Source organism: Bemisia tabaci, chromosome 9 (genome assembly GCF_918797505.1).
Source record: "Bemisia tabaci chromosome 9, PGI_BMITA_v3".
Classification (NCBI taxonomy): Eukaryota; Metazoa; Arthropoda; class Insecta; order Hemiptera; family Aleyrodidae; genus Bemisia; species Bemisia tabaci.
In genome coordinates, this window is record NC_092801.1 from 17,460,391 (window position 1) to 17,473,268 (window position 12,878).

Below are 12,878 nucleotides of genomic sequence, written 5' to 3' on the forward strand. Positions count from 1 at the left end.
GACTTATGGTTGCCTTAAAATATAATGCCCTCTATAATATTATCCAATGCTAGACTAATGATACTTTGAATATTTAGAAGAGTACTCGGAAGGAGGAACACTCAAGGGACTCGGCCGAGTACAGTTTACACGGCACCGCAGAATTCACTCGTGGTATCGACCAGGTACACACTCAGTCATTCTGTGTTGATTATTTCTGTTCATTCTCACTCTAGCTCATCGCCTGCGTAGGTAGCTCATGCCTCATCTTTTTTCGAAACTTGACACAAAGGTTTTACATAATTTTTTTTTTTTTTGGGGGGGAATTCACGGAATGTGATGCCGTCTCTGACCCTGTCCAGTTGTCGATTTCGGAAAGAGATAATCAATAAGCCACTCTATTGCCTGTCATTCATCTAGGTCAATGCATGGTGTCTGTTTTAGGTGCCCCCACAATCACTATCGAGCCTAGCACCGGAGAGTTTGACTCGATATCACTAGTTTCATCCATCGCTCCTCCAAGTTTGTACCAATGTGAGTCCCCTGGCACTTTTTTCCTCTTTACTCATCGTCATCACAGGCGTTCTCATGTCACTGCCCCTCATTTTTTTAAACAGCTTTTGCACTCCTTTCAAACAGGTTTATGGAGTTATGATGATTCGGCGTTTTCCAGGAAATTTGAATGCTAATCTCAGAAAAGCTCCTCGGAAGATTCCCTAGATGTTCCTGGTTGTTCTTCAAAGTATTAGTTACTTTTGTGTATTTTCTGCGTGTGTGTGTCTTTTCTCGGGGAAGAAGATATTAGCTGAGAACTTTGCCCAAAGAGCTTCCATTTCTGATCAAGTTTGTTTTCCATGGAGTTCTTGATTGTGGAAAATTTTCTATGTTGATAGCAGCATTAGATACGTCTTAAGCAAGGACCATAGTAAACATCTTTATTACTCTAAGTTTGCCGTAGAAGCATACATTTTCATTTGAACTTCAAGGGAATTAAATTTATTCGATTTATTGTGTGTTGAAGCGCACATTTTATTATTTTTTCTGCACTATTTCCTCCATTACTGGTAGTTAAACTTATTTTCTCTTCTTGCTGCATATTTTGCACCTGCACAAAAAACATGAGAGATTTAGAAAAAAAGGAGTACATATTTTCAATTTAAGGAAGTAGAGCATAAAAACCAAGGAAAATTAGGGGAAAAATAGTTTTCATGAATAGGTATTACTAAGTTGTAGGCTTTGAGCCAAATTGCACTGAAAAAGGGAGAAAACAGGAGGTACATTAAGAAGCTGGTGAAACTGCAAAAATGTGTATCTCAATTTACAGCAAGGTAGATTTCTTGTTATAATTTATTTTTTGTATTGAAAAATAGTCAACGTCATTTTTTAAAAATTTCCCTGGATTCTTCATCTCTTTGTGATGAATACAGGATGAATATTATTAGTATTGAAAACAAAAAAGGAGCAAAAATTTAAACAACAGTTGCAAACAAGTTATGCGTTTTTATAGTTTCTCAATCAAAATACGAGATTAATCCAACAATGGCTGCTAAGTTTTCATTTTCTGAGATTTTTATTTCAGCTTTTAAAATGCCAGAGATCCTAAAATATAATAACATGAATAGCTTTGGTATAATATTTGTACGATTGTCCTTGAGCATGCTCTAATTCAAATTATTTGCCATTACTCATGCACTAACCTTAAGTGGTTTTTAATAACAGGTGTATTGAACTATTTTCATAATCGTTATTCATATAACATATAGTTGTATAACTAGAAAACAAAAACTATTAAAAAACGATGATCCAAAATGAACGAAACGAAACACAAACGTTTTCATGGGTGATGCTTAAATTCTAAATGCTTATCAGACGGTATTTTACATTTTAATCTGGATCTAAAATTGATAGGTATATTTGACCAGAATCTGATTTGAGCAGCAAAGTAATTGTTCTCATCCACACAACCTTACTGCATCTCCGTATTTGACGGCTCACTAAGTAGTACACTTTTCCCTTCAGCCATGGATGTGATGAGACTTAGGGTCAATCAAAAGAAAGTAAAATTTGTTTCCTGCTTTTAGACTCAGTTTAATTCGGCTGGTGAAATTAAAATTTTAGTTTGTGAAAATTCCCATTTATGGTATCTGAAAATATTCTAATCGAGAAATGGTGCGGTCGAAAATTAATGTTATTAACCTGTTCCATTCATTTGTTTCAATCCGCAACAGCACACAATTTTAGCTCTTTTCACTGCTCTGTTATGTGTTTAGCATGTAATGCGCACATCATGCACACATCTTTTCAATTATCTTTTCATTCAAATGAATAAATGTGCATGTGAGCTCTCCTTTAATACCTATCATATTACATATTTCACAACAAATTGATGTCGTAAGTAACTTTTGCACACTCAAGCAATTAAAGTACCAATTTTGGCAAATGCAAGCAAGTTGTTGGAGCCTTTGAAATGTATACATATACTCGATCATTTACGTCCAATTATCAGGAGTATGAAGAATTGTCTCTATAGTAAAAATGGGCCTCATTTCCCATTACTCAAAAGTACTTCTGCTAACGCTGATGGTTGAAAGCTTTTTTTTTTCTTGAGAGTTGCAGTCACTTTTAATTAGAAAACAGTAGCTGCAAGAAATTTCAAAATTTTTGTACACTTTTGCCTGGTGGAAGAAAGCACTACGCACACTAAAAATTAATTTAAATTCTCACGGAACAAAATACATGCAGAAAAAAAGCTGACCTCTGAATATTAATGTGAATGATAAGAATAAAAGTGTGACCCTCTTGCAGAAAAGAAGAAATGATACCATGCTCACTCATGATCTTATTGCGTACACTGTTGTCCTTTGTATGTATTGCTCTTTTCTTTAACATGTCAGTACTCACCTATCTAATATTTTTAAACAGTATTAGAACCTATTGTTGATGCTAGGATAAGATGTATTTGGCACCAAGTTTTTCCCAGTGCAGCCTGAAGTAGGGTTGTAATGTTTAATTCATCTTTCCATCCATGATTTTTTCCATGTCATCACAACCGCATTTCTCTAGAGTGTACCTTTCGTTTTTGTTCCAGCTATTATCAATCCAAAAGACTGCAGTAGTCCATCCTTATCTCCATTAAATGCTCATTCATTCTCTAGATCTCTGGATAATAATACTTTCTCTCGGTAAGTATCTCATGTTCAATTTTTTCCCATTAATTTTTGGAATATAATAACAGTATCTTCACGGAACAAAAGAGAAAAAATGTAGTTGTCACAATAAAAACCAGAAATCGATGAAAACTAGTATTCACAAACCCCCGTCATCAGAACTAGTTTTCACTGATTTTGGTTTTTTACTGTAACATAGTAATTAATGAAGAAATCAAAATCGTTTGATGTTTTTTAAAAAATGTTCTGCGCATACTAGTTTTTATTATATTCACACGAAAAAAAAGTTACTGAAGTAACATCCCAGATGTAAAAAATCTGCACTACAACTCCTGAATTTTGATATGAATGCTACAGTGAGTTGTTAATTTAACATAGCTAGGATGTTATTTTAACAGCCAGAGTGTGAACAACATTCAAAAGGTGTCGCGCAGATTTTTAACATCCAGGATGTTACTCTAGCAACTTTTTTTTTCAGTGCAGTTTAAATATTTCATATTGATAAGTGCCTGTTCTTACTTTGCGGTTGTTCACATATTTTTCAGATCTGTGGAACAGCTAAATAGCCCACCTTTAGAAAGTGAACCTGTTCGAAGGAATAAACTTTTGCGGTCAAGTGGCGGCCGGAGTGGTGTTGGGAGTACATGGGGTAGTATTTCTAGGGTGTTTGCCAGATCAAGACACCGGAAAGTCTCTAGTCCTAGTAGTGTTCATGAAGGTATGAATAACTTTAGCCTGATATTTTACAGTAAAATAACTATTTTTCTAATTGAACATCTGGAAACTACTTTTTGAAGACAAAATAAAACTCATGAAAAAAGATACATCTGAGTTACAACGATTAGTGAATCTTACAATTGTCAGAATTTGAATGCCAAATTTTTATCTGTAATCCAATCAAAAACTAAATGTATTACTGTTTTAATGTTAATAAAAGATAAATTAATTACCTTTTCAATTTGATCAAATTGCAAAATTGCGATTTTCATAGTCGTTTCAGATGTTGGAGACTCGCATGGAAGGAGCTGGTCTCCGCTAACGGAAGAAGGTTACGCGGAGAAACTACGACTGTTACGAGAAGCTGCATCTGTACCAATGGAACGATGGCGAGCACCTACAGTTCTAGCTTGGCTAGAAATAGCTCTAGGCATGCCTCAATACGGTCCTCGCTGTTCCGAAAACATCAAATCTGGCAAAGTAAGCACCCCTGTAAACCATTCTCTTTCCTTCCTTAAAAATTCGAAAAAATCCTAACACAGTATCAATCATGTTGATGGTAAAACAGCAAATCACACATTTTAATCGCAGGTTTCGAAATTTCTTCTTACATTTTATTTTCTTAGAAAAACGAGCAGAGCAACTGCAACTGCACTGGCAGAAATAAGAAAGGAAGTAAACAAACAGACAATAATTAAAATAATAATGCTCGAAGGAAAAGAAAACTGGGATAAAATATATCTGTATGTAAGTAAAACAATAGAAATGATGAAACGAGGATTGGAAAATAAGGTGCTCTCTATTGAAGTAGTAGACCAAGGTAATGCCCAAGAGGGCGGTACCGGTCAGCCTCTAAATAATACAAGTTTAAAGAAATAGGTCTTTTACTTTCATACTTACAAACTAACATGTATGTTTATAAAGACAGATGCTATTCCAAAAAAAGTATTATTTTTTCAAAAGAATATCACGTGATTCCATAAACTGTTTTTTTTAAAAATAGTAAAAAAAAGAATTCAATAAGAAAATGTATCAGAGGTTTTTAGCTGATAAGTATGTTGTGAAAAACATGTCTAGTTCAACACCGTGTCAAGTGGCTCATTGTAGTAAATTCAATGGATCACTAAATTTGTATAATTTGTTGTCAAATAAGGTCTTGCTGGAGCTGAATGAAATAGAACTAGAGAACGGTTTGGGCATAACGCACCCAATGCACCGGAAAAAGTTGGTCCTTGCCATTGAAGAGCATCGACATCCTTCTCTAGTTCGCTATCCTTGTATTGGTCAGTTGGGGCATACTTGGGTCTCTAGTGAGTGGCTTCCCGATTTGGGACTAGCTCAGGTAAGATTTTTCACACTAAACTCAGGAATTCATGTCATATTTAATGTAAAACTGAGCTATTTTTAAGACTTTTTCATGACCATGAACAATGAAGCATGAGAAATATTGAATTTTTTAACTTAATTACATACATATTCAACCCCAACTCATACACAGCAAAAATGAAATTGCTGATTCAACAATGAAATTGCGAAACAAAAGTGACAGCAATATTTCAAAGTAGATTTTGCAATAAAAAAAAATGCTATTTGAACCACGCCCCTGGTCTAATTAGCTTTCAGCTAGCTAAACTCAGGAATTCATGTCATATTTAATGTAAAACTGAGTTATAACTAGGACTTCTTCATAACCATGAACAATAAAACATGAGAAGTATTGAATTTTTTTAACTTAATTACATACACATTCAACCCCTACTCACACACAGCAAAAATGATTGATACAATGAAATTGCTAAAAAAAAAAGTGACAGCAATGTTTTAATGTAAATTTTACAATAAAAAAATGCTAATTGGACCATGCCCGTGGTTTAATTAGCTTTCCGCTATTGTAAAATGTACATTTAAAACATTGCTGTCACTTGTTTTAGCAATTTTATTGTTAAATCGGCAATCAATTTTTTTCCAAGATATATCCACAGAAATAAAATAAAGATGTAGTTTACACTCAACTACCACTCAAGTACACATATTCAGCAAATATTAATTACTTTGCTTTGTTTTCCCCGAAATGGTGTGGACCCAGCACCATTTCCCCACCTTTTTACGCACAGTTCGGACCACTTCTTAGTGTTTTTTTTTTCCTCCGCAAATGTTAACTATAGATGAGTACCTTAACTGTTTTTTACGTTATTTTCTGTTTCAATTTCTCAGGGAAACCCTGCATTCAATGAGTTCTATACTGATTGAATGAGCTATCTATTGTAGTTCCTTATTTCACAATGAAATTCAATTTTACAGTTTTTATTGTTAAGTGTGCTCATCACAATCTTGCATTTTTGAGTCACTCATCTTCTTACAGTAGGTAATTCTCCCACTAATGCATCTTCTCATTTGTTCTTTTGATTTCAGTACTCAGAGAGTTTTGCCGCAAACATGGTGGATGCAAGGATGCTGGATCATCTAAGTAAAAAAGAACTTGAGAAATTTTTAGGCGTAACAAGAAAATTTCATCAAGCTTCCATAGTTCACGGGATTCACCTCCTTCGAATGATCAAATATGATAGACAGGTGCGGCACTTCAAAAACTTCTATTTCTAGTGTACATTTTTCTTCAGTTTTTCTGCATTTTACGAGAAGCATTAGTCGCAAATTATTTTACAAGGACCAAGCAGAAGCAAACTGACGGTGTAAGTCGGCAATCATGTAACTCAGTTTGCGACGTGGAAGACTTCCTGTCATACTTTATTTTTTAATCGGAAAACTACTCAACGGCAATTCTTTAAACCTGCCGTGATTTTTCTTCTCTGTGCAAAGAAAATTCTGCATAAACTTTAAGGAATGATGTCAATTCGTTCTCCTTTAAAAAAATGACATAAAGGCGGAGATTTTCAGACTCCGCAAACGAGATATGTGATAGCGGACTTACGCCATTGAAATGCATAATCTTTCACAATGCATGACAAATGCGTGACAAATGAATGTGGCCACCTGTGGAATAATGGTGTAAATGGTTTTAATATTAAAATGAATCAACTTTTAGGCAAATTTTAAACTAGAATGGTGAATATTTTAAAAATTGCAGCTGATTGCCAAACAGTATTATTAAGATACCTAAGACTATTTTCCTAGGAGAAAAAATAGTGACTTCTCTGCTTATATTGTAGCCGTCTGCAGATTTATCCAATAACAGTGTAGAGTCTGCCTAGTTTTTCTCAAAAAATTATCTCCGTGCTTTCTAGTCTTCAACTCTAGAGCTGCTCGTTTTATTTTTTCAGGCTTTAGCAATCAGAAGACACCAATGCGAAAACATTGACGCTGATCCTTTAGTATGGACCAATCAAAGATTTATCCGATGGGCCAGGTCTATCGACTTGGGAGAATACGCTGACAATCTTAAAGGTTCGTTTCTGAATACCTCATTTGAAGTTTTTATTTTTTAGAATTTTTGCTCAAGTCTATCAAGGATCTTGTAAAGTGTGAAAGCTCCCCTGACGACAAAATCTGCAGGAATGGAATTATAGACTAGGAAAAATAACTACAAAACTCCATGATGCAGAATAAAACAGAAGGAAACATTACTAACCTGACAAAATTTATACAATGCATGTCAAATGCGTGACAAATGCATGTGGCCATCAGTGTAATAATGTAATCATAAAAATTATGGTATCTCACATGAGCGCCAGGTAACATGTCAATATTTGAGCGCACTAATGTTTTTCCCAATTTGTCGCAGCATCTGCTCTCATATATATGAGTATAATAAAGACTTTAGTTTGAAATTAGAATCAATTATAGGAAAATTAATAAATTTCTCTTTTAATTTTTTAAAAAAAAATTAGGTAGTGGCGTTCATGGTGCTTTAGTCGTATTAGAATCATCCTTCAACGGTGATACAATGGCGACAGCTCTTGGAATACCTCCATCAAGGAACATGATCCGAAGACATCTAACTGCGGAACTTGAATCTCTTGTGCTTCCAGCCAGGTATGAACTCTCTCATCAATAAACTCCTCCTTATATGCAATTTTATCTCTGTACCGCCGTGTTTTCAAAGAGGGCAGTAAATAAAAAATTAAGCTTTAGGAGAGACACTTTTTATGGTTAAAGTGGAAAATGATATTTAATAAATCCACCGTTTTTAAAAAAATTATCTGTAATTAACAGGCAAACGCTCGCATTCGTTCAGATGATTGAGCTCGATTGAAAAAATGGTGAGTTTTGCTACATCAGCAGCATCAACCAATTCCTCAGATTTAAATTAATCAACTGTCGAAGAAAATTTGATTTTGAAATTCAGCCCTGCTCTTTTTGTCAGCACGGCAAAGAGATACCACACAAGGAACTCTGACGTATGCATAGAAGAATCTGAAAAGTATTCGAAATAGCTTAAAGTGAGTGTTTTTTTTTTTTTTTTATTTGTTTTGGTGTGCAGATGAGGAGAAAAAATTTTCAGGAAATTTTTTGGTTGTTTCAAATTAGGGTCTAAAAGTGACTTAAATCTAGCTTCAATGTAGATTTTTAGACCCAAGTTGATAGAAAAAGTCACTTTTGCAATACATATCCCGCCTTTTTCTATCCAGCATTGCAGTATATTTTCCTTGTAGCTGGTTCCAAATTGTGCACCAATTCCACCACCGCAACAAAGGAAAAACTGTTAAATTTGATAAGAAATCATAGATGATCATTTGATGGAATATTTATGGAGATATACCAATCAATTATGGGCCACTACACAAGGTTGAAATTAGTCAAACTTCCTGCATGTTTTCTCTTCAAACTCTTATTTAGGAAACAACTAGCACAGCAGGAAGTTCGGAAATTAACTCCTGAGTGAGACATTAACAAGTCCCCGACACAGCTCAAATTGAAGTTAAACCATACAGATGACGTCATTTTGTTTATTGCCATTCAACCAATGTTGATCGTAAAAAACCATATCTTACTCAGGAGTTGCTTTCCAGACTTTTTGTTGACAAGGGGTTGTGGTTTGTTTAATTTCCGTCTTAAAATTTTGATGAGAAAAATGTTGCGCAGAGCTTTAATTGGACTGTACTAGGCAGAAAAAATTCAATCCTTGCCTAGAGACCTGTTACATAGCAGTTTTTCAAACTCTCTCCTATTTCTAGTGATAATTTAGTTCTTCAATTGTTAAAGAGGCACTTTACATTAATTCCAAGGATGGTAATTTTATTGCACCTTTATTTCGGTTTTTCCTCCTAAGCTAATATCTAACTTTGATGCAATTGCAAGTCATGAAAATCAACGATACCAAGTTTTCTCTTCTCAATTTTTGGGAAAATCTTCTATGAAAATTTCTCAATGTTTCAATAGTTTATCTCATGATTCTTTCTATTGTAGATTGAAATTCTGCAATCATGATTGAAGAATGACGGAGGCCATTCAAAATTTAAAGTCACGTGTGTACAAATTTGACTCTATATTTCTGCGTTTCTGTTTTCCTTCCCTTCGGCACGTTCCTCTTGAGCGCAAGACCCTCACTGATCTTTTCATTGAGAGACATGGTTGTGTTCTTTCAAGTTTCTCGTTGTTTACAGAATTCCTTTTTCTGTGTCCATGCAGATCATTATTGGAGATGCAGGCTATGTATTTACAACATTAATTTCCCTCTCTATTTTTTCCTCTTAAGTGTAGACAGACAACTCCTATGTTTGCATCACTGTTCACCTAGCTGAGCTCTTCCTTATTATTTTAACCTGTTCCCATCGAACGTTTGCTTGGTACTATTTTTTTACGGACCCATTCAGTTTGCTTCTTTAAGTCTTTGATAATGAGACAGCAAATTCCTTTTACTTGAATATCTCAACTCTGCTGGAGATGTTAAGGGCTTACACAGAATGTATGACCTCGACAAACAGGAATAAGGGACTGTAGTGCTAAGAGAGGTAAAATTAAAATGTTGGCGTCAGTTTCAAGTATAGGCTTACCAGCATTTTGGCATCTAGAAGTATTTATCGAACGAACCAAACGTATGACAGTTTCAAGTATGTAATGAACTTGTTCAGTAATTTCTAATTTTTGCATTTTTGAAAAGTAGGGAGTGCCATTAATTCACAAGAATTTCTCCGGATTTTTGAAAAAAAATTATCAAATTGGTCAAAATGTTTCTCATAAAATTCAAGGGTGTAAGTATAGGAAACATTATTAGGAAGTTATCTTTTTCTGATAATTTCTTACCTGGATAGTGCTGTTGAAAAGTTACCGTCAGGAATTCCACCAATCTATGCAGAGAGGAACTCATAACATTATCACATATCCCAATTTTTTTGTTGATTTCGTTGAGCTGTTGATATTTTCAATACCTTTGAGCTGTGATTTACCAATAAATGTGTTAGGCAATTTCAGTTATATCTCAGATTGTTACTTATTCAAATTTCCTTTTATTTTTGATCTCGGAGACTGTCTACAAATTTTCACTATGTTTAAGAGGTAGAGTGAATGGGCCACTAGACTAGGTCTTAACTAGCAAAATGCGTCACTTCCTCTTCAAGATCTCATGTAGGGAACGACTCGTACAATGGGAGGTTCGGAAATCAACTTCCAAACGAGAGTGTAATAAGTATTTTTAACACACCTGAAATATCTTATTTATGAGTTTCCAGACTTTCCATTGTGTGATTTGTTTTTCTTGTGAAATTTTATAGAGTAGACATGCTATGCAGTGCTTCAATTCACATCCTGTCTAGAAGCCTAGTTCACAGTAGGCATCGCTGTTTCTGTCTGTTTATTTTCTCTCTCTTATTCGTTTATTTCTGTACACATATGTGAAATAATTTTGTTAAGATTTTCAGTAATTAAATCAATGAAGATGCATATAATTTTGTGTGATACTTATTTTATAGGTTTATAGTATCTGCTATCATTAATTCTTTGGTCATGTTGGTTACTGTAATGTTAACAAACTTTAAATACAGAACATTATCAAACGCTGACCCTAAGCAGTTTTCTCATTGTTGAACAGAATCGTCTGTTTTATGAGGTATCAATTTATGCTAGCAATTCCAAGAAACTTCTACAATGATGAACTTACAGGATCTCTAAAGGCTGGAAAGTCAAAAAAATGAAATTGGTCTGGGAGAGTGAAAAAGTAACGGGGAATGTTGTAAGCTCTTATGCAACATTTACATTTTTTGTATGATTTCACTGTTTTTACACTGATACCATTGTGTTTCTCATGTTTGGAGAAAAAAGGTCCAAGAGAAGCAGGGAAAGTCTGGGAGACAGAAAATCGAAAAGTTACGGGAAACCTGTAAAGTCAGGGTGAATTCAAGGGTCAGGGGGAATGAAAATTTTGCTGGACACCCTGTAGTGTACGATTACCACGTATTTTAGTTGTTCTGTGGTGGAAAATTGTTCATAGTTTATAGCAGTTTAGGAGTCATTGGTTGATATAGTCAATTATTCAACATAAAGTCTGGAAAAATGAAAACCATCATGAAAGTCAAAGTAGATTGAAGACACTTGGGCCATAGATACTTTGTCGTATATAAACGATTAAAAGTAATGTTTGTCATTGGTAATGCAATTGGTCAAAGCGAAAAATGCTGAGGCAACAAGTGATCTACTTATAAATATCGATCGTGTGATGGATCTTCAGTATATTTTTTTAATTTAAAAATTTAAAGAGGTCTGCAAATCTGTTTTTTTCCATTTGAAAATATTAAGAAAGCACAGCAAAAATTCTTTAGTGAGGATTTTAATATGAAGTACCAGACTACAAAAACAATTAATTTTTAGGTATCCTTTTAAGGACATGCATTCAACAGGCAGGAATTTTGGACATTTTGAACAGAAAAGAAAGGACTCATCACTGAGATACAATGCATTTAAAGGGCGAAAAGTAATTTTTGCTGTTAGTGTACGGTATTGATAATCAGAATGTTCAAGAAATATTCCAAAGATTTTGTTCCCTAGTGACTTTTCAATAAGTTCAGGATGTGCAAAAGGTTTCATGAAGTTGAAAGTTTTCTCAAAGATTTCACCTCTTTACTTAGAAAACCGAGTTAAACTTATTGTCAAGTAATTATTTGTCCAGTGTCAACAGTGTTATTTCGACCAAGTTTAACAGAAACACTCAAAGCCGTCTTTGGGAAACTATGAGTTGGGGGTAGTTTTGAATCCAGCTAGGTATACATTTTCTCCTGTTTATCATTCAAAGTCGAATAAAATATTTTGAGTTTGAAAATAGTCATTAAACCTCATCCTTAACATTGAATCTAGTGGAGGAACAAACTTTTAACTTCTTTCTCTACCTAAACTTTGTGCCACTTGTTGCGTTTCTGTTAGGTAGACACGGTCTGTTTTGTTTGGACGGATCTTGAAACATATCTAGACTAAAAAATGCATATAGAACAGCATTTTGTTGAAATAGTTATCTTTTTCTTTAAATTCGATCGTACTTTTGTTGGAGCGAACAACAATTGAGGAATTTTTAAGCATATGGTTAATGATTATTTTTCTCCATGTATTTCTGTATTGTTGTATGTTGAGTACCTAAAAAAAAATAAATGGAAGAACACCCATGCATGAATTTTTGCAACTCTGGTAGTACCTAAATCCTATCAATCTTGACATTTTTTAAGTTCTGAAATGCGGATTGGTCAAGGTCTCCTTGAAAAATTCACTCATGACCATTTTTTGAGAAAGCTCGACTAAGTTCCCTTTTTCTGTTATTGCTGCCCTCTTCTTGTTCCATATTATAGCGTTAGCCTTAGTTCTCATCATTGAATGTGCATCTTCGTTCATTTCCTGTTTTGGTCTCCATCATCTGCCCTTCATGTATGCAAGAAATAAATAATCAAATAAGTAGCCTATCATTTTCATGACACACATGTGTTTCTAGGCTCCATGCTTTTCTCATCTGATCATATTCGACGTCTCTCATCATGCACTCACAGAAACTCATTCACACTCATTGTTTCCATCTCATTTTCAACTGCTAATCCATACTTTGCTGTAGTTATCCTAATCTTTTACGGGCACATATTTATT

The 12,878-nt window shown here is 34.4% G+C and overlaps 1 protein-coding gene across 1 annotated transcript in view; it reads left to right on the forward strand.

Moving 5' to 3' along the window:
* Liprin-gamma (liprin protein kazrin) overlaps positions 1–12,878 on the forward strand; it is a gene marked incomplete in the record, with an annotated part of 215,304 nt that overhangs the window by 196,960 nt on the left and 5,466 nt on the right. The window contains 8 exon segments of the mRNA XM_072304697.1: positions 424–513; positions 3,068–3,161; positions 3,692–3,864; positions 4,138–4,343; positions 5,017–5,205; positions 6,276–6,434; positions 7,142–7,265; positions 7,709–7,853. Coding sequence (XP_072160798.1) covers positions 424–513; positions 3,068–3,161; positions 3,692–3,864; positions 4,138–4,343; positions 5,017–5,205; positions 6,276–6,434; positions 7,142–7,265; positions 7,709–7,853 — 1,180 coding nt within the window.